We start from the raw sequence: 21,790 nt of genomic DNA, 5'->3' as shown, positions 1-21,790 counted from the left end.
TTATTTTTCTGTGGTGCTCTGTGTTAATTCTGTTTCCTACCTTGACTCTGAGAAGCCCATTCCACCCTCTGAACCAATAAAGAGCCTCCCTCATGAACAACAGAGCCCATAGAATATCTGTGTGAGGTGGAGCTGTGGCACCTGCCTCTGTTAAAGGGAACCCTCAGGAGGCGCTCACAGGCCAGGGGTGACAGCTCTGAGCTGTAGAGAAATCCACCAGCAAGACATGGTGGTGTATTGAGGGTTTCTGGCGCAAGACAGTCATTCACAAGTGAGTTGAATGATTCCTGCACACCTACTGTGTGCCAATATAGCTAGGGCCCAGGGTCTACAGGGAAGGAGGAAACTTCCACTGGGGTAGGGGAAACCGAGGCCTCAGGCCTGTCATTTAGCTGCTGGAGATATTCCACTGGTCTCTATCTGGTGCCTCATTTTAACATCAGGGATTTTGAGAGTAGTGAAATGAGCTATGAGATGTAGAGGAGGCAAGAGCTCTTCCAAGAAGTGCTGGGACTTGTTTTGTCCATCACTGTGCCCCCTAATAAAGATGGCAGGTGAACAGTAGGGATGAATACCTGCTGAACTGGTAGATGTATCCAGGAAACAGTCTTCAGACCAGTCTAAGGAGTGGGGGCCCCAATCCACTTGCCTCGGGCCCAGAAACACTTTATTGGAACTACAGTGCCTCTTAGTGGTAGGTGTATGAAACTGCAGTCTTGGTCTTGGCCTCAGGGAGTTGGACCTAGAATCTTGACACAGAACCAACCCTGACGCTAGCAGCTGCCTAGAGACCCCTCCCAGTGCCGGCTACTCATGGGACTGGTACCTCCATAGTGCCTTTTGGCCCTCCTAGTGGCATGGATTCATGCAGAGTTGTAGAACTAAAGAAACATTCGTTGTTAGCTCAGAGGTTTGGTCAAGGTCCAAGCAGCCACAGGGCCACCTTGGTCCTTCATGCTTGCTTTATGGCTGATTTCTCTGAGCTCCTTCCTGAAAGGTCTCTTCTACCCCATGGGGCATCCACTCCACACAGGCATTGTATGCTGAGGTGGGGAGCCCAGCCCCTGCAGGGGATCCAGAGCTAGCACAGCAGAAGCCCAGGGGTTCTATGCACACACTCCACACTCATGACACTAACTTTAGGGGTGTGTCCTAAGCACACCTATCATCTCAGATTGTGTTCTGAATAGCTTATAGTCTAGTGTTTAAGAGCTCAGCCTAACCTTGGGGTCAGAGAAGGAGAGTGACCTCTGGCTGAGCTTGGGAAGTCCAGTAGAGGCATTTACAGCAGAAGAAACATAGAAAACAGATTTCTCTAGGTTAGTAATAAAGATGCAAATGAAGCTAAGACTTTGCTCTCAGCCCACACCACAGCAATGATTTTTAAAATGGCCTATATTGACCCTGAAGGGGGAGGACACACAGCTGGTGGCTGAGGACCCAAGCCCACTTCTGGAAGGCAGTTCAGCTGTGTTTACCAGAGGCCTGGAGATGCATCTATGACATAATTCTGACTGCCTTATTCCGGGAGTTGCTTTAAGGCAACCACTACGAATGAAAAGATATTGAAATCACAGTTTCTCATCTCAGCTCTGCCACTGTCTTTCCCAGGCAGGCGTGTGGGCCCAGCCGCAGGAGGACAGATTCCGTAGAATAGGGTGGAGTCCTATGCAGTAAGAGAGAGTGAGACTAAAAAGACTTTTACAAAACCAGTGTGTTCATGTGCACAAGTGTTAAAGGCCCTTCCTTTTGGCTTTTGATTCGAGTTTTTTCACTTTCCATAGAAAGCCCAGCATAGTGTGATAGGACAAAAATCCACAAACGTCACAGAGAAAGACACAGATGTGCAGGACACAGCAGTGCTTGGCTAGATGCCAAGCAGGAGGAGGGTGGCTGCAGAGGCAGGAAGCCCAAGGTACATGGTGGGGGTGGAAGTGGTCATTTGGGGAAGTGCACAGGTGACAGTTGGTGAATCAAGAGGAGGGTCCCTCATGGATCCCTAAAAGCCACAGTGAGGTTGGTCAATTTAGTAGAATGAAAACAAAACCATGATGCTCTGTCACATTTGAATGTCAAATACAGAAGGTACCATTCTGTGTATTTCTCATCAATATTAGAGTTCATTTTATTATTATTATTTTTATTATTTTCGAGACAGGGTTTCTCTGTGTAACAGTCCTAACTGTCCTGGAACTAGCTCTGTAGACCAAGATGACCTCAAACTCACAGAGATCTGCCTGTCTCTGCCTCCCAAGTGCTGGGATTAAAAGTGTGCATCACCACCGTCTGGCCTTGTTTTTGTTGTTGTTGGTTTTTTGGTTTTTGGTTTTTTTTTTATAAGTAAAAAGCAAACAAACAGGGTCTGTATCCCTGACTGTCCTGGAATTCACTATAGACCAAGCTGGCCTCAAACTCAGAGATCTGCCTGCCTCTGCCTCCCAAGCACTGGAATCAAAGGTGTGTGCCACCACTGCCTAGCTTTGAGTATTTTTAATATTGTGCATATGTTTGTACGTGTGTGGGTGTGTGCTTCTGTGTGCTGGTGCACATCCATGTGGAAAGCTGAAGTTGTTATCAGGTGAGTGTGTTCTTTGATTGTTCTCTACCTTATTTCTTGAGACGGTGCCTCTCACTGAACTTGGAGATCACTCTTTGGCTAGGCTGGCCGGCCCGTCAGTGAACCCCAGAGATCCTCCTGCCTTTGCCTTCCTAGAGCTGGGATCACAGGCCTGTGTTACTGCATCTGGTTTTATGTGGGTTCTGGGGCTTGAACTCAGGTCCTTAGGCTTGCATAGCAAGCACCTTACCCACTGATTGTCTCCCCAGACCGCTGGGGCATTCTTATATTAAAAGGTGTTCACTGTTGATACAGATGTACTGTTTCAATGAACAACCTATCATGCATTTGGCATCTGAGTGAGGCCTCTGGGAGCGAGAGGAGCCCTCTGCCTTGGATGTCAGCAGTCATCAGAGGCATTGGCCTGGAGTTCATCAGGGCCCAGCTGGGAGGACAGTACCATCCCCACATAACGGGCCTTTCTCTGAAGCTGCTCTCTCCCACCCCACTCCAACCATAAGCCCACAGCAGGGTCAATTCCCTGTCAGCACAGGCTTCTCTGGGATCTCCAGTCTCTGCTTCAGATAAGAGCTTTACCTGACGCCACAGAACAAATACAATGGGAATTTGAGCCACCTAGGACAAAACAGACCAACCAAAGGGGAAAACCCATATACTTAAATCCCTATTTCTGGAACGTTTTCCGTATTTTCTAATGGTAGTCACTCCCTGCTTGTCCCACTTTTATCAACCCGAAGCTTCACAGAAATACCCATCTTTCCACTTATCAAAGCTCTGCTCTATACAGGTTTCAGTCACTCACTCATCAGCTGTATACTGCACAGCTAATGTGTTCCCAGTGAGTGCAATACTATGCATTGGAAGGAAAAGGATGAAGAAAGATCCCTACTTTCTGAGGGGGAAGGGGACAATGGGAACAAAGAAAAAATAAGCGAACAGATAAATGCACAATAATTCATGTTAAATGCCAACAAGGAGACTGTACAAAATGCACAGCACCCACATATGGGAAGAACACCCTTTATGTTGGTTATTCTGATTAACCTCTTCCATACAGTAGCCAATAGCCTGATGAACTTTGTCTCTTGTTCTTTCCTTGGGCCCATTGCTAATTGCTTCTTTAGACTAAGGCCCGTGAAGTGGGACTTTGAAGTGAATGATGCTCAATGTCATTTTGTGTTTTCTATTTAGTTTTTCACACCATAAAAATAACATAGTGTGAAATAAAGTTTGGTGCAAATTTGAGGAATTTTAATGCATCCTCATACAGATTTATGCATCCATTGCCACCATCCCAAGGCACAATCACATAGTTCTAGGACAGTCTTTCACACCAATGAGATCTCTTTGTCAACAACAACCCCCCCCATACACACACACCCTGACAGCCAACTATCTGCCCTCTGTACCTCCATTTTTATCTTTTCCAAACTCACGTGATAACAGTATGAAGCCACACAGCGTGTGCTTTTTCAAGTTGGTTCCTTTACACACTGTAGTGTGCTTCTGAGACTCCCCTGAATTGTTGTGTCCGTGATTCATTTCATTACTGGATGTTATTCCACCACATGTTCCTCAACCCGCTTATCTTATTCCACTACTAAAGGACTTTTGTTGTCTTACTAAGATTTCCGTGACGACTGTGACAATCCGTTTAAAAGAAAAAGGGTTCTACTGATTTCTCCAAATCTATTTCGCTTCTATGAAGCGGAATGAATTCCCACAGCAGTTCTAACCCAATACCTTTCTAGCACTTTTATTTATCTCTTGTCAAAAAGAGAGTTATGGCCAGGCGGTGGTGGTGCACACCTTTATTCCCAGTACTTGGGAGACAGGAGCAGGCGGATCTCTGGGAGTTCAAGGTCAGCCTGGTCTACAAAGAGAGTTCCAGAACAGTCAAGGCTGTTACACAGAGGGGGATTTACTTGTCAGAGATGAGCATCACTCTGTGTGCTAAAATGTTATTCTATAGTATGAATTCACACCGAAGTGGGCTGTGTTGCTTTGGGTCTGCAAAGATGCTCATCATGGCAGGCATATGATGCAAAAGGAGCTTCAAGCAGAAAGGGAGAGGAGGGAGACACTGGTGTCCCAAAATCCTTTTCAAGGACACATCCCCAGCCACACCCCTCTACTTGGACCCCAGATGAGGACCAAGCCTCTGACACACATGACACCAAGTACCTTGTCCTCAACTAGCCTGAGAACTCTTCAACACATACTCTCTCTCCCCTCCAGACTCACAGCCTCCAGAGCGCGGACACAGATGCATTCTGTATTTTTGCTGACATGTCGCCTGGGTACTTCTTCCCTTTGGGGACATTCAGAGCCAAGCACAGCACCAGTTGTTTGCTGTCTGGTTTGGGTCTCTGCCCCTTCATTTCTTTAGGGCATTTGCTAAGCTGAGGGCTTGCTGGGGACAGGGCTGAACGTAGGTTTAATCACATAAGAAACTTAGGACGCTGTTGCAATCACTTTGACCAGCACCAGTGGTTCCTATTTCTGTATGGAGCATCTCACCCCACTTTTCATCTGTGCTCAGTAGTAGCAATGGTGGGCTGCCTGTCTCCAGGTTTATTGGCTACCCATGTGCCTTCTTTGTTGAGTTGCCTGTTCAAATAAACTGCCACTTTAAAGAAGAACTACTTATGAACCAAACCCCACACCCAGTACAGATTTCACTATTTCCTCTCAGTGCCCATATCCTAGGACACTCAATCTATTTAGTTCGCCTGTCTCCCTCCACCTCCTCTAGTCTGTGCTTCTCATTCTTCACTGGGGCTCTTTGGCTGGAAGATGCTCAGAATGAAGTACCTTGTCCTCAACTAGCCTGAGAACTCTTCGACACATACTCTCTCTCTCCACTCCAGACTCACAGCCTCCAGAGCGCGGACACAGATGCATTCTGTGTTTTTGCTGACATGTCGCCTGGGTACTTCTTCCCTTTTGGCATTATTTTACCAAGCTGCCTGCTAAACTAAAGACCTCTGGACAGAGCCCAGAGGCAGATGAGGTGGGGTGAGGATTTATGTGATCAATGGCTAACCTTTAGCCTCTGCCCCAGCCCCCCAGGACTGTTTGGACAGCGGTGGGTTTAGTCAGTGCCCTTTAAATAGCATGAAAGGGCCCCGTGCTGGCCTGTTTTGTTTAAGGAGATTACATCGGTGCTGTGCACTCCGCCACAGGGTGTGTGGGGCCGGTTCACCCGGGAACAGAGCGAGCAGCATGTCCCCCACAAAGCAGATGTTTGGAGGGAAAATAGATGTAATCAAAACCATGGAGGATAAAATTACTCAGACCCTGTAGCCATACACTCCATATACTCTGCCTATGCCCAGCCACACATGTACACATACATTCTACCCAGGTTCACACTCACCTATCTGTAGTGACACACAACTATACACATGTCTGCACACTCACAAACCTCCCTCTAGACAATTGGGAACATGTCCCCCACACCCATCCCTAGCTGCAGGCTGGTCCCATACCCTGGGGCTCACATCTTTTATCACAGACAGATGCACAAGAAGATCCCAATGTGCTCCCCAAAACAATCGCAGTAACAAAAAGAACACACACACAAACTTTCAGAAATCTCTCAAGAGCTTTGGCTGACCCTAGATGGGAGGGGTGTGACTGGATTGACCCAGGACAGGACAAGTGGGTAAAGGTTAAGGGAATGAAGGTAGATTTCCCACTTTCTTGGTTTCACAAGCTGAAACCCAATGGCCAACACCAAGTGGGATCAGTCTGGGACAGCTGGTTCCCAGAAGAGGTTTGTGGCCCACCCAGAAGCTCTTGCTTTCGGCTCCCCACCTGTCAAAAACAGTCCATGGGAATAACACTGGTCTCAGATGGTTCAAGAGCCTTTGACACCACTGAGGGAAGACCTTTCAGGATCAGGAATTACTTTGGATGTCCACTGATGGTCACTCCTTATCTCCCCTTTCTGGGTAGCCTGGGTCTGATTGCTGGGCATGGTGGTACACATCTTTAATCCCAGCACTCTGGAGGCAAATGCAGGTGGATCTCTGTGCATTGGAGGACAGCTTGATCTACGTAGTGAGTTTCAAGCCATTGGGGGAGGGGAGGATGGACTGAGGAAGCCTTAAGTTAGGATGACCCTGAGATGCTTCCTTGACCCTAGGACACATCCATAAAAGGCTCCTTCCCTGATTTGGGAAAGAAGGCATCCAGTCAGGGTAGAATCCATCCAGGATGTCTCTGAAGGCTGGGGAAAAGGCAGCCTTGCTGATGGTAGCCTGGATTCAAGCTGTGCTCTGTTGCTGCTCAGCCTACTCCAGTGCGGGTCCACAAGGCAGTGAAGGGCCTCTGCAGCTGGGCAAACTGGTGCCCCCAGAGGCCACTTCTCTTGTGCAATGTGATGGTCTGAGGCAGAGGTAGCGGACGATGCTTTAGATCAGTGGGTTGTGATCTCTTGAGGTGGGGAGGGATCTGAACGACCCTTTCACAGGGGTCACATATCAGATACCCTGCATATCAGATATGTCCATTACAAATCATAGTTACGAAGTAGCAATAAAAATAATTTTATGAGTTGGGTGGTGGTGAACTTGGGAGGCAGAGGCAGGCAGATCTCTGTGAGTTTGAGGCCAGCCTGGTCTACAAAGCCACACAGAGAAACCCTGTGTTGAAAACCCACCCTCCCCCATAATAATTTTATGGTTGAGAATTGCTACAACATGAGAAACTTACATTAAAGGGTCTCAGCATTAGGAAAACTGAGAACCACTGGTTTAGATGCTGGCCCCTCCCTGCTGGTCCTGCTTATTTCTCTCTTCCTGCTTGCTGTGTGGAGAGGAATGTCCCTTCAGGTCCATCTGGGCTTTTCTTCTACCCGCTTTCTCTCAGTTACCTCCCGTCATGTGAGCCATCAGCCTTGAAAGTGGCATGCTTTTGCGCAATTCTCATGTACCTGATTCATACCTGGTCCCTTCCCTGTTCAGCAGCAACTCTCTGCAAGTATGCAGTGGGACCCTGGCACACAGGTGTCCATGGTGGCTGCGTGGAGAGGGAGCTTATAGACAGATGATGGGAGTCTCCTACCTTAGGCATCCAGGGGATCAGGCTTGCCATTCTCAGAAGGTGTGTATGGCTATAGAACTTGGGAGAGTCTTCCTTTATTGTCTAGAGTAAGGAACCAGCTTCAGCATTTAAAGCAAGAAAATTAATGACCAGCTGACTAGGGCAAAGGCTAACAACTTTAACTGCCATTTATACCGACTGGGAGAGGGAAAATAAGTTTTCTCTAATGAAGTGACACTGGCTATATCCTCCTCCCAGGGCAGGCCTCATGTTCAGGAGTAATTGACGAACATAGAATGGACTCCACAGGTTTGTTTTTTGTTTTGTTTTGTTGTTTTGTGTGTGTGTGTGTGTGTGTGTGTGTGTGTGTGTGTGTGTGTGTGTGTGCGCGCGCGCGCGCGCGCGCTTCTATTTGGTTACAGTTTGGTAGTGGGTTTTTTTCCTTTCTTTTTTCTTTTTGGGTGGTGTTTTACTTTGTTTTCTTGGTTGTATTGAATTTTCATTTGTTTTTTGAGAAAGAACATGAAGTCAGGTAGGTCGGCATGGGGAGAGGCTCTCAAAGCACTTGGGGGAGGGGAGGAATATGATCAGAATATACTGAAAGTTAAAAATCCTTTTAAATAACAAAAAAATAAGAAAGAAAAGATGGAGAGGTGCTAGGAGATGGTTTAGGGGTTAAGGGTACTTGCTGCTTTTACAGAGGACCTGGGTTCAATTTCCAGCACCCACATGATGGTTCTCAACCTTCCATAACTCCCAGGCACTCATATGGTGCACGTTCAGATAAAATAAACACTTAAAAAAAAATGGCCTTGAGGGGTGGGGAGATGGCTCAGTCGGTAAAGTGCCTGCCACACCTGCATGATGTTGGAGCCCAAGAACACACCTAAAACAGCTAGGCATGGTGGGATGGGCTTGTAATCCCAGCTCCGAGGAGGTGAACATAGGTGGGTCCCTGGAGCTCGCTATCCAGCCAGCCTAGTGGAACAGCAAGCCTCAGACCAGTGACACACCCTGCATCCAAGAACTTGGTAGATGGCTCCTGAGAACAGCATTTGCAGCTGCCCTCTGGCCTCCATGTGCATATGCGTACATACACATGGCAAAATGGACTGAGGCCCAGAGCAGGCACCTCCCTCTGGGGCTGTGATCTCAGTATCCACCTTGCTGTCTCCCCATCTCCCACTCTCTTGGTGCAGTGGGTGGCTGGATGTGGGCAGGGGTAGACCCTACTTCTCATCAGAAGACTGGAGCCTCTGCCATCATCTGTTAGGCCAAGAACTAGCTCCATACTGAGGGTGCCTTAAACTGCATCTTAGCAGACCCCCCTCCCCCCCGCCCCCCGTCCTCGGAGGCAGGACTCCTGGATGCTGGGAGAGGCCTTGGATTTCTTCTCCCTGGAAACAGGTTCCATGCCTATGCTTAGAGAGCAGGGCAGTCCCAAGAGCAGGAGGCTGTGTTCTGTGCATAATTAAGGAGTATTCTTTTTTCTTGCCAGCCTGTTTTTCCTCAGTCTAAACGAGAAGCTGGGACTGGTCCTTCCACCCTGGTTTTTATGTAGCTGCCCTCAACTGGCCCTCATTCCCATGGGGTGATCCCAGCTCCAGGCTGGGTGCCTGGAGACACTACTAGGGTCCCCAGGGCAAGGATGGGCCTGGGGAGCAGGGCTAGGCCAGGAGGGTGGTGGCCTTCTCCCCTGGCCTGGCTGTCAGGAAGTTGCACAAGAGGAATGTTTATTTTTGGTGAGCTGGGTGGGATTTCTTTCCTAAAAAAAAAGAAAGAAAGAAAAAAAAAACCCAAAACATAAAACTTATTTGTCTGCCAGGAAGATAAATATCTTTGCTGGAAGCTCTTGGCCCAGCTGCCAGCTGCAATTCACACAATGCTGTCACCGAAGCCACGGCCCACTGTGTAAGCTGGGCTCACATGGCTGTCATTTGTGATGCCTCTGGGTGGGTCAGCCACCCCTGTGGCATTGACGCCGTGAGTGGCCTACTCTAGGCACTCCCCTCTCCTTCCTTTTTTCAGTGCCACAGAGTTGGAGGGAGAATGACAGAAGTAAAAAGCCCCTCTCACCTTCCTTAATGTGCACAGGGAGGCTGACAAACCTGATATGTCAGTCCCCTGTCCCCAGTCTGGATGGCATCAGAAGATCAAGTCTAGAAGCATCATTCTAATCACAAATTCAAATTGCATGACCTGTTTCGAAAATAAGCAGCAGACGGTCAGAATGAGTGGTGCTGGCTGTAAATGGACAGAGCTTAAGTGTATTTGAGAGTTTTTCACAATCCCCCTCCACACTTTAACTGTTTTCTTGTTGAACTTGTCTCCTTCTCCCTGAGTCTCAGATAAGGAATGCGGCCAAAAAGGGGTTCCCCACATCTGGAGACATGTTTGATTCCCATCCTATGGTGTTTTTATACACATGCCTATACCCCAGGGACTTTTCCCATGGAGGCCTTGTCCTGGGTCATACTCCTCTAGTGCTGCCAGGGACAGTAAGCCTGCAAGGCCAGACCAGAATTAGGAGCCAATAATAATGGAACCAGCTGGTTGGGTGCCCCTCCCTTTCTCATAACCTGTAAGGAATATTCTGTGGGTATCTTTATTCACCCCGGAGTTACAGAAGGGAAACTGAGCCACAAAGGGGTTCATTAGAAACATGGAGCTGTAGAGCCAGAGATGTGGCAGACACACCCTGGTGTCTGGCCCTGGAGCCCAGGCTCTGAGCCCTCTGCAATAGCGAGGCAAGTGGGTCTGCCCAGACGGATGGATGAGCCAGCAGCTCCCACCCTCCTAGCCTGGTCTCCACCTCCCTACCCTTGACCTGCATGATTTGAATTGGTTCCTTGTGTCTCTGAGCTTCCCAGAATCTACCATGGGAGCCTGATTCTGTCAGCAGGTAGCAGTAAGAGCCTAGAGTGGGAACTGTTTGTGAGGATTCCTTGTAGCCCCAAAGAGTGGATTCTCAGAGGTGAGGTGAAGGCCTGAACAGCTGTGATAGACAGTGACAGCTGCTGCTAATGAAAGAAACCCCAGCAAGCACCCATGCCCCAGTGAAACCCACCTGCTAAAAGCCCTTCTGTGGGCAGGGAGACCAGTATTACCAGAGGAGTGGGAGGTGAACCGTGGGTCTCTCAACACTAAAGTCTGGAGACAGTCTCCAGGGCTTCTCATGGGGAACACACTGTGTGCTTCAATGCTAGTCTTTCTCTCTCTCACCAAGTCCACTGTGGTTAAAGAGTTCTCTCCTCCTCCAGGGAGCCTCAGTATTATGTCAGCTAGTCCCTGGGTCCATGCCCAAAGAGATTTTGGCTGTAGGGGAAGAGTATCACAGGTCAGACAAGCAAACCAAGAGCTACATGACATTGGTGCCAGAAGGGACCCACTTAAGGATGATGCCACGGAGGGTGAGAGAAAGGAAGGATTTGCCCCAAAGTCACCCAGCATGTGGATGAAAAGCTAGGATATGAAATGTGAGTCCCCTGACCTGGTACTCAGTGTGTCTCTGTAAGGTCTTCTCCCCTCTCCCTTGCTGGATTCAAGTTTCTGACCTTCCCTTCTTTTCCTCAGCCAAAGAGAGCAACCTGGGTGAGCCAGAATTGCCCCCTGACTCTGAACCCGTGGGTATGGACAACAGCTACCTCAGTGTGAAGGAGACAGGGGCCAAGGGGCCCCAGGACCGGGCTAGTGCTGACATCCCAAGTCCCCTGGAAAAGACTGACTCGGAGAGCAACAAAGGCAAGAAGCGGCGGAACCGCACCACCTTCACCAGCTACCAGCTGGAGGAGCTGGAGAAAGTCTTCCAGAAGACACACTACCCTGATGTGTATGCACGAGAGCAGCTGGCTATGAGGACCGATCTCACGGAGGCCCGTGTGCAGGTCAGCCAGAGTGGCAGGCAGGGGATCCACAAGGCCTTCCAGGTCTTGGGCTCTAGCTTCCACTGGGATCTACTGACTACTGTGGGCTATGCCAGGTTTTCCTCACCTCAGGAGGGCCTACCAAGCCAAGAGGGGATCTGGTCACCCTAATGCCCCCTTCCCCAGTCATAGTATATCTGCTCAGCCACTATATTCAGCTCTGCAGGGTTAGGGCAGGAGAGGGAGGCCCTGTGGATGAAGGAGAAGACTGTGAGTCCATGCCTTAACTGCAGGACAAGAAGGCAGGTCTCTTCTAGGAGGCCCATTTCTCTGACTGCAGATGAACAAGGCACAGACATTCACAGCCCCACAGTAGAAGCAGAGAATAATACAGCCATGCCTGTCTAGGATAGTTGCTTCCTACAACTTTCAGGACCCAATCAACATGCCTCGTCTGAAGAGACTCCTGGCCATCACGGCCAATACAATGCGCTACTAGCACCATTACCCAAACCAAATTCAACCCAACTCAGCCCAGCACACCTAATACAGGCCAGTACTACAGACAAGTCAGTGCAGTGCATCCCACTATACAGAGGTCAGTCAACCCCAGGACAACACAATAGAACATGGCCCAATCATTGCATAGCACAACCCAGTGCAGAGGAGCACAGACTAGGACAACCTGCCTCAAAACAGTACAACTCACTGCACAAGTTCAGTTCAACCCATCTCAATATGACACAACCAAGAACAAGCCAGTTCAATAAGGTGTAATTCACTACACAGATTTCAGTTAAACTCAGTAAAACCCAACCCAATATAACACAACACCACACAGTAAAAAATAACACAGCACATCATGTACAGCTCAGTTCAACCCAATGCAACATGGCCCAAACCGATATAATATAGCCCAACATAATTCCACCCAACCCAACACAGCCCAGTACAACCCAACTCAACACTAACTCACAATACACAGATCAGGTCAACCGAGTACAACCCAACCCAACATAAAACATCACACCCAACCCTATCCAATCCAGTATTACTCAACTAACCCAAAACAACCCAACTCAGCACACACAGTTCAGTTCAACCCAGTTCAACACAACAAGATTGAACTTAATGCAACACAGTACCAGACAACAAATTCAACTCAATTCACCAAACATAGCTCCATTCAGCCCAAACAAACCCAGGCATTGCTCAGTGTGCCAACTCAGTACTGATCAATCCAGCTCCACTTGGTTAAATACCACACAATACTACATAGCCCTTTATAACTAAACCCAGCTCAACACAACCAAAGTGGATCACTTTCTTCCATTTGTCCTGCTTCCTCTTCTGGGTAGACTTTATGACTTGTCACATAATGAGAGATTATCTTGTCCCTGAAATGAGAGATTATCCACCTGTGTTGCTTTTAAGATAGGGTCTCATGTAGCTCAGACTGGCCTTTATCTTACTTTGTAATCATAGCTAGCCTTGAATTACTGATCCTCTTATCTTGCCTTTCACGCTCTGGGATTATAGGCTTGGGCCACACCTATTTACTTCTCTGTCCCCACCAATGAGAGAAGGCTGGATGCTGAGCAACAAAGGCAGCAAGTTTGTGCAGCCCAGTGGCCCTGCTTTGCCCAGAGGATGTGCTCCTCTGCAGGAAATCATAGCAAAGAAAGTGAAAGCCTGATATGCCAAAGCACATATGGTCAAGCCCATACACTAGCATTCAAGTGTCAGCTTAATATGAAATCAATTCCACAGTCAGGTTGCTTTTCCACTCAAGGTATGGCAAGAATGGAGGATGAGGGTTCCTATCCAGCAGGCAGGCAGGAACCTGGTGCATGTGAGTAGAGAGGGTTTCTTCCTTTAAAAAAAATGTATTTTAATGTGTGTGTGTGTGTGTGTGTGTGTGTGTGTGTGTGTGTGTGTGTGTAAGCACGAGCATGCGCGCTCACAAGCCAGAGGTCAACATTAGGTGTCTTCTTCAATTGCTCCTGATCTTATATTTCAGAAAACATCTCTTTTTCTCTGCACTCTGAGCTTGCCGATTTGGCTGAACTAGGTAGTCATTGAGCCTCCTGTCTGCTCCACTTGCTAGTGCTGGAGGACACAGGTGCACATCTCCATGCCTGACTCTTTTAAGTGGGTTCTAGGGTTCTGAACTCAGGTACTCTTGCTTCCATGGCAAGTATTTTACAGACTGAACCATCTCAACAACCCCAAGAGCATTTCTTTTTAATGGGCACAGCACTGTGGTCTAGGCCCCAGGGAGTCAGTACAAAAAGTGTTGTGATCCCGAGGAAAACTCATAGACACTGTAGCTTTTGTTTTATTCTAGTGGCGGTTCTGAGGTGTCAGAGTGCCTATCAGCTTCACCAAGTCCTGTTTAACACACTGAGATGTCTACCATTTAACCTGGGTACATAGAAAATGCAAAATGGTTACCAGGAAGCCTGCAGCCCTAGACACTGTAGCTGCCTGATGGGACATGCTGCAGTCTCATGGTCTGACAAAGAACTGCAGAGCATCTGGGCTTTATTGCCATGCCAGAGCCATCTCATGCCCCATGAGACCTCACCTACGTGAGATATGAACTCACAGAGGAGCCCTGAATCCAGCCTCAGCTCCAGCCCAGGATGGGATCGGGGCCAGGGCAGGAGGGGTAGAGAAAGGGATGACTGGTTGCAAGTCCACAGTGCCAGTAGGTAGCATGCTGGCATGGAGTAAACCTGCTTGCTTTCTGCTTGTATGTGTGTCCCTGTGTGCATGCAAGCAACACACGCACACTTCTCAAATGATGTGAGTGTCCAGGGCTGAGTTCAAGGATTACCAAGCAGGAAACAGAGAATGACACAGAGCAAGTGTTTCTGGGCCAGCCAGGACACTGTTTCCATGACACACACAGACATACACAAGCTTACTTTCAAAACGCTGAGAAAATCTACAATTAGAGATTTATTTTAGTTTAAGATCAGAAACTGTGTCAACAAACAAACAAACAAACAAACAAACAGAAACCCCATCAGGATAAGGTTCAGTATTGTCCAAATTCAGCCTTGAGCTTCCTGTCAGCCAAGGTAGAAAGGGTAACCTTAATCTATTATCTATAAAATTATTATAGACTATAAAATATATTACAGATAAATTACAAATACAGACAAACAAATATACATATTACAAATTATACATGACCAAATGTATTCCTTTCAAATAGGAAGGTTACAAAATTACAGAATGGTAGTGCAGAAAAGACCACACCATCTCTTGAGGAAGAAGAAAGACCTAGCTGTGGGAAGTGATTGCCCAGAGTTAACAGCGATGCAGAAGCAGTGCTGAGCCTGGAATCCAGGACTCCCCAGTTCTAGGCCAATGCTCTTTGACTTCAGCTTGCTGTTCCCAGCACATGCCAGATTGTTTTTAATCTTGTCTCTGTACAAAAGCAGCAGGGTGGGTGGGATCTCCATGTGCGTCAAACCTCTGGGTTGAGCTCTGTGCCTGGCAGTGCCCTGGGGGTGGGGATGAGCAGTGCAGGGATGTACTAGAACTGTATTAGAGCTGTTTTGCCTGCCTCTGTGGAGTTTGCTCAGGACCCACACTCTGCTGGTGGCAAGCCAGGTGCCTGGTGTACAGTGATGGCAGGAACAAGGAGGGGGCAATGAGGGGGGTCCCAAGATGGTCCTTCATGGGAAGCAGCCTGGGGTCTGGCCCTGCTCCAGGGGGCTTCAGGGCCTCTCTCTCTGCTGTCTGGGATTCCAATCTCCACAGCTGGTGTCTGAAGACAATGCGACTGAGGCCTCCCCGCCCTGGGCCACCCCGCCCTGGCCCCAGATGGGCTGCGGTTAGAGAGGCCTCCTCCAAGACAGTTGGTTCCTTGAACGGCCTGGTCCTCCGGAGAGGCCTGTGCTGAGTGGGCCAGGCCCGGGTGGCCCCAGGAACGGGGTGGTCCTGGGAGCAACATGCAGAATGGAAGCACAGTGGGGACCTCGGTGAGCTCTCCTCCTGGGGGCTGTAGAGACAAGCCTGTGGTTGCGTAGCCCTGAGGCCCAGAGGCCCAGCTTGGGTCAGAGATGGGAGGACACAGAGACATGGATTGGAGCACAGAGGGACCACCAGGTACCATGTGAACTCCTAGAGGATGGGAGGACTTTGATGGCCAGCCAGGCTAATTGCTTCAGCTGACTGGGGAACAGGAAAGGCAGAACATAAGCTCAGGCCTCAGGCCCAGGGCAAGGATAGGGACAAAGGTCCACCCTAAGACAGATGTCCCCAGCAGGCCAGCTCCCACTAATCTGAGTTTCTCCACTCTGTCCCCACCTCCCACTACCTTCATCAAATACATCTTACCATGCCCTCTTCTGCTCCCTCCCACAAACAATATTCTTGGCTGCCCCTCCCCAAACAATGGGGCTCCCCACCTCCCTCAAGCGTTATATCGCTGTATCACTATTCCAGGTCCCTTTGCCAGACACCAGGCATCCCTGGGTCCTCAGTTTCACAGCCCTCAGTGACATCAGCCACCTCTATATCCACCACAAAAGGAACCTGGAGCCCATAGACACAAAACCTCCACAGCAGCAGAAGCAGCAGCAGCTGCTTCTCTTGTCTCTACCCCACCCCCAAAGAGAGGAAGGAGTCAAACTGTATATTTTGGTGCCTCTAGCGCCCCCCTCCTCCCCAGAAAACCCTGGGAGGCTGAGGATGGAGCGGAAGGCTGAGCTCAGTCTGCAGGAAATTAAACATGAAATGAAAACAACCTTCTCTGATTGATTCCTCCATCCCGTCCCCCATCCCCCACTGCAGCCGCTGATAAAGGGGGATCCCATTTCACCGCACAGAAGAGCCCCCATGTGCTCCTTTCTCCCAGTGGGCATCCCAGGCCTGCACCCCAGAGTCAAAGCACCCCTCCCCCAGGCTCTGGGGCAGGGACTGAGACCCTGAGCCTTGGAGAGGGCTGCTCTCCAGGGAGGTCACAGGAAGGATACTCTGTGTGTGTGTGTATGTATGTGCACATATATATATGTGCAAGGAGCAGATAGATATCTTTGTGTGTAAATGTGTGTATATGTCAGATTAGAAGTGGCAAGTGAGCTGGAGAGGAAGTGCACTCTATTTCCCTACCCAACACTAACGAATATTCATGGGCAGATTTTGAAAGCAAGAGAATGAGGTCAGGAGCCGTAAACAAACAACTTGAGTGCTCTAGAAACTTCATGCTGTGTTCCCATCTGCTGTCCTCACACAGCACCACCTCTACCAGGACCTCAGCCCAGACCTCAGCCCCATTCTGAGGATGAAAAAAATCAAGGCTTTCGGCAGTGCAGACATTGCCAAGGGCCCTTCTATTCAAAGATACTCTAGAAGCCCCACAGGCTGCAGCCTCTGGGGAAGACCCACCCCTCTACTATGGTTCTCAAGGAGTCTGGGTGCTGCCAGGGAAGGATGGTGGAGAGGCTACTCTGTTCTCATCCCAGAAGCGCAGCTGACTGCTGTGGCTAGGGAAGCTTCTGCCCTGCCTGTCAACATCGTCTTTCTCACAGTCTGGGCCCCAAATGAGCAGCCTGGGTGCAGACCACCCTGGCACAGACCTGTCCACCAATTTGCCGTTGCAATAGGACACTGTCATAAGCAAAGCTTATGATCAAGAACCATGCAATTGAGTTACAAAATCAATTTATTTTTCAAGTGTTTTAAGCAAGTTTACACTTCTATGCTGGGCTGTGCTCATAGCTGTCTTGGGGTGCATGTGGCCTGCAGGCCACAGACTGAGCAGACATTGCTGAGCTGTTCCTGTGTGCATCTGAATCTACAGATCCCACTGAACAGTACAGAGTAAGCTGCTGGCATTGCCTTCTAAGGAGATGGTCTGCCCTCTTCCCACCGTTGTCCTCTCCCACCATCTCTGATGGCACCCTCCACTCTGTCCATAACCAGTTAAGGCCCCTAGTGTAGCAGCCTGCCCTTGACCTTGTCTTCGAGTCTCGGGTGGTTCTCAGCTACCCCACCAGAGTCTCCACACTTACCTCTGACTCAGAGACCTCTCTCCTGACTGAGTGCTTGGTCAAGCCAATGGCTTAGGACCTATGCCTCAGAGAGAGGTACCACCTGGCCAGCATCAGCCAACCTATATGGGATTTTCAGCAGTTAACCCTACCGACAGCTCCCTAAGGGCAACTCCCCAGCTGGTGTAGGCACCCTCCACCATCTAGCTCCTGTTTCCACACATCTTTTTCTGACAGCTGTTGCTCCAGAAGGTTTCACCCACCATCACCCAAGGGCAGCTCTGAGCAGAGTTGGTTTCTCTTAAAAGGATACAGGGACTTGTGTATTCTGGATTTGCATCTATAGACACGTCCTAGAGAGCCACAAGCCTTCAGCACTGTGTGAGACTAGATAAGGAAATTGAACGGTCTTCATAGCTTGATGGGATTCTTCCTGGGGTCTGTGACTCTCTGCAGATTATACAAAGTGCTAGGAAGACAGATAACCAATGGTTTGTGCTCACTCTCTCCTCATTTATGTGTGGGTGTGCATGTGAGTGTGTGTGGGTGTGCATACACATACAACACTTACCTGTTCTGGAATCTGAAGCTTAAGCAGTTAGGCAGCAAATCACACTTACGGTCAGTGCAGTGTAGGCAGCCTTCCCAATACTGACAATTCTGTTTTTAGTTGTTATACCAATGATTGCAAGGTGGAGGCTGACTCTTTCTCTGTGCCCCTAACACACACATCTGGCTGGTGGAATTAAGGAGCAGTGCTCCCTGCAGGGGAACAAGGCCTGAGCCCTGTGACCACCGCTTTGTTCTGTAGGTTTGGTTCCAGAACCGGAGGGCCAAGTGGCGGAAGAGGGAGCGCTTTGGGCAGATGCAACAGGTCCGGACCCACTTCTCTACGGCCTATGAACTGCCCCTCCTCACTCGAGCAGAGAACTATGCCCAGGTAAGTCTTCCTGCCTGGCTGTCTCCTCTGACACGAGACCCCAGCACTGATGGTGCAGGAGGAGGGACAGTGAAGATGGAGATTTCTGACCCACCTGGTCCCACAGCCGCTTTGACCCAAATAAACACACAAAGACTTACATTAATTATAAAATGTTTGGATGGTGGTTCAGGCTTCTTATTTGCTAGCTCTGTCTTAATTATTAACCTATTTCTATTAATCTATGTATTTCCACTAGGCTGTGGCTTACCCATAATCTGGCATGTTACTCCTTTAGCAGCATGGAGTCTCTTCAAGGCTTCTCTCTCTCCCCCACTCTCCCAAGCCTTCTCCAGCACTCTCCTGGTAGCCCCTCCTATACTTTTTGACTGGCTACTGGCCAGTCAATGTTTTATTCATCGACCAATAAAAGAAACATATATACAGAAGAACATCCCCCATCAGACTAGGCTCAGAGACCCCAGGTCTCTGTTTGTTCCTGACTGTGGGAGACCTAGAAGGTTGGGAGAGTGTCTTCCTCTGCTGGGGTAAGATCTGGCAGACAGGAAGACTAGGTGCTTTCAGCGTGTTGCCTGTCACTCAGGGTACCTACACTAAGGAAGTGTGTTTTCGAGGGCTTGTGGCTAGGAGGGAACGCACATAGAGATCCGGGCCCAGAACAAAGCTTCCTCAGTCTTAGTCTTGCTGTCTTTGTGTGTGTCTCCAACTCTCTGAGATCCAGCTTCTTTGCTTACACATTGGATATGATATAAGTGTCCACTTCAGCTCTTCTATAACATTGCTATAAGGTCTAGGGGGTCATGGTTTCTGGAAGGTACCACGCATGGGCCTGACATTCAGGCATTTTCCTGCTGTCTCCCTTCCTTTCTCCAGCAACTTCCTGTGTGTTCATCAGCCAGCACAAAGAGTATTGTGAGTGATGTCAGGCATGCAGGGCTCCTGGACAGATGTCTATCTGACTGAGTGCATCGCTGACACCTCCTCTCATGACATCCTTCCGCCCCTCCCCCCCACCTATGTATGCCTCTTTCCTGTTTGCACTCTGCCTCCAGCTCTAAGTCTTAGACTCTCCAGCAGCTAATACCACCACTGATCCCAAGTGTGCCTTTGTGTGGTGCTGTCACACAGCCTCTGTCCATCCCAGCCCTGACCTGGGTTGGCTCCCTGAGGATTCGAGGGTCAGAATCCTCTAACTCTCACTCTTTGCCCTTGATCACTTCCATCTGAGCTCAGAGCTAGAGGGAAGAAACAAACAAGAGACTGTAGCTGGAGTTTTTTTGTTGTTGTTGTTGTTATTTTTGTCCCACCAGGTCCCACCACTTCAGCCCCAAATGAGCACACAGAGACACTATATTAATTATAAAACTATTGGCTGATGACTAGGGCTTCTTATTGGCTAGCTCTGTCTTAATTATTAACCCATAACTACTAATCTATGTATTTCTACATGACCTTATCTTACTGGAGAACACCTGGCATGTCCTGTCTTCCTTGTCTCTACATGGCTTCTCTCTGGTACCTCTCTGCCTACCTTTCCCAGAATTCTCCTTGTTTCCTAGTCCTGCCTATCTTTCTGCCTCTATTGGCTAAACAGTGTTTTATTCATCAACCAATAAGAGAAACACATATATACAGAAAGACATTTCCCATCACGAGACCCTGCCTGTCTCTCCCATCTGCCCCCACAGACTCCAGGTCCTAGACCATTTCCAAGAGGGGGTGATAGCCAAATTGTCCCCTCTCTGGGACATGCTGGGATCAGGAACAGGACATAGTCAGTCTGCAGGCAGTTCTTGGGACCATTAGAAGTCCCTGTGGATCTTGAAGACCAGTGTCCACCTGGTGCTTTTAAAGGCTTCTTGAGTTCTTCTCAAACCTTTCAGGTGGGTAGGCCAGAAGAAACCTGTCTGAAACAACTGAGAACCTAGAGTTACAGTTTAGAGGAACATAGTCCTCTCTTCAAAGGGGACCTCTGTACTCCAGATTTACTTCCTCAGAGATGTTTCGAAGGCAGAGGAAAGTGAGGCCAGAAGTAGGGGGTGGGAAGAGAAAATGAATGGCAGTCATTTCAGTGGAAGAGAAAACTTGTCGTTGAACCCCACCTGGGGGCTGGGGCTACCTTTTCACTGCTAGGCTAGTTGGAAAGCCTCAAGTGTTCTCTCTTGGAGCCTTAGTGACTGACTTGGGCCTATGGTAGCATTCAGATGTCTGCTCCCACACTGATCCCCATACCACCCCAACCTGCAAGCCCAGAGTCTGTGCCCCCCGCCCCCCCAACATGTTCTCAGGTTGATCCAGATTAATGCTTTTACTGGACCCAAGGTTCATGGAAACTCAATCCTTGCTACTGAATGTCGAGTATGGATCTACTCTAAGAATTGAAATTCTAAAACATAAATTTACCTCCAACTCCCTGGGCATCCTTAATGTTAGACACCTAAGATTTCATTGTAATGGTGGACAGGTAAAAAGGGTAGGAGCCCCTTCTATACCACTGCCCTGCTAGCTGGCCTGTGACATCTCTTCCTTCACTGTCCCCAGATTCAGAACCCGTCCTGGATTGGCAACAATGGGGCTGCCTCACCAGTGCCAGCCTGTGTGGTCCCCTGTGACCCAGTGCCTGCCTGCATGTCCCCTCATGCTCATCCTCCTGGCTCTGGGGCCAGCAGCGTCTCCGACTTCTTGAGTGTCTCTGGGGCTGGCAGCCACGTGGGCCAGACACACATGGGCAGCCTGTTTGGAGCAGCTGGCCTCAGTCCAGGCCTCAATGGCTATGAGATGAATGGCGAACCAGACCGCAAGACCTCGAGCATCGCTGCACTGCGCATGAAGGCCAAGGAGCACAGTGCAGCCATCTCTTGGGCCACATGACAGGGCCTCTCCTGCCAGTCCTGATGTCGTGCTCCTCCCTGGGGCCTTGGCCACGTCCCTGCTTTCCAGGCCCCAAGCTTCCCACTTGACTCTCCTCTTAGGAACCTGGTCTGGCCCAGGGGCCTGGCCCTCAGCACTTTCAGCCACCCCAAGTCTGAGGCCCCAGGGACTGCTGGGAAGGAGAGGGTGGTAGTCCCTTGTCCTTCCCTGGCACTGAGGCCATGACCCCTGCTCCCTGCCAAAGGCAGTGGAGAAAGCCAGGCGGCTCTATGTGTAGCTTTGCATCATGTAAGCTGACACCCTGTCTCTCTTCGTGTTCCTTCACCCTTCCATTTGACTTGAGTCAAAGTTAGGCTCTCCTCAAGACCTAACAGCTTCAACAGTCCAGCCTCGTCTAACCTTCCCTTCTTCTGTGTGATCCCCTGGTCACTGGGCCTATGGCTGTGTGTCTTAAGGAACAAGCTGCCTTACAGAGTCAGTT

At 49.3% G+C, this 21,790-nt stretch overlaps 1 protein-coding gene across 1 annotated transcript in view; it reads left to right on the top strand.

Moving 5' to 3' along the window:
* Alx4 (ALX homeobox 4) overlaps positions 1-21,309 on the top strand; it is a 37,066-nt gene extending 15,757 nt beyond the window's left edge. The window contains exons 2-4 of the mRNA XM_035447175.1: positions 11,201-11,511; positions 18,310-18,438; positions 20,980-21,309. Coding sequence (XP_035303066.1) covers positions 11,201-11,511; positions 18,310-18,438; positions 20,980-21,309 — 770 coding nt within the window. The remainder of the gene's footprint in view (positions 1-11,200; positions 11,512-18,309; positions 18,439-20,979) is intronic.
* Positions 21,310-21,790: the final 481 nt, after the last annotated feature.

The sequence above is a fragment of the Cricetulus griseus genome, chromosome 6 (genome assembly GCF_003668045.3).
Source record: "Cricetulus griseus strain 17A/GY chromosome 6, alternate assembly CriGri-PICRH-1.0, whole genome shotgun sequence".
Lineage (NCBI taxonomy): Eukaryota > Metazoa > Chordata > Mammalia > Rodentia > Cricetidae > Cricetulus > Cricetulus griseus.
This window is presented reverse-complemented; position numbering and strand designations above follow the sequence as displayed.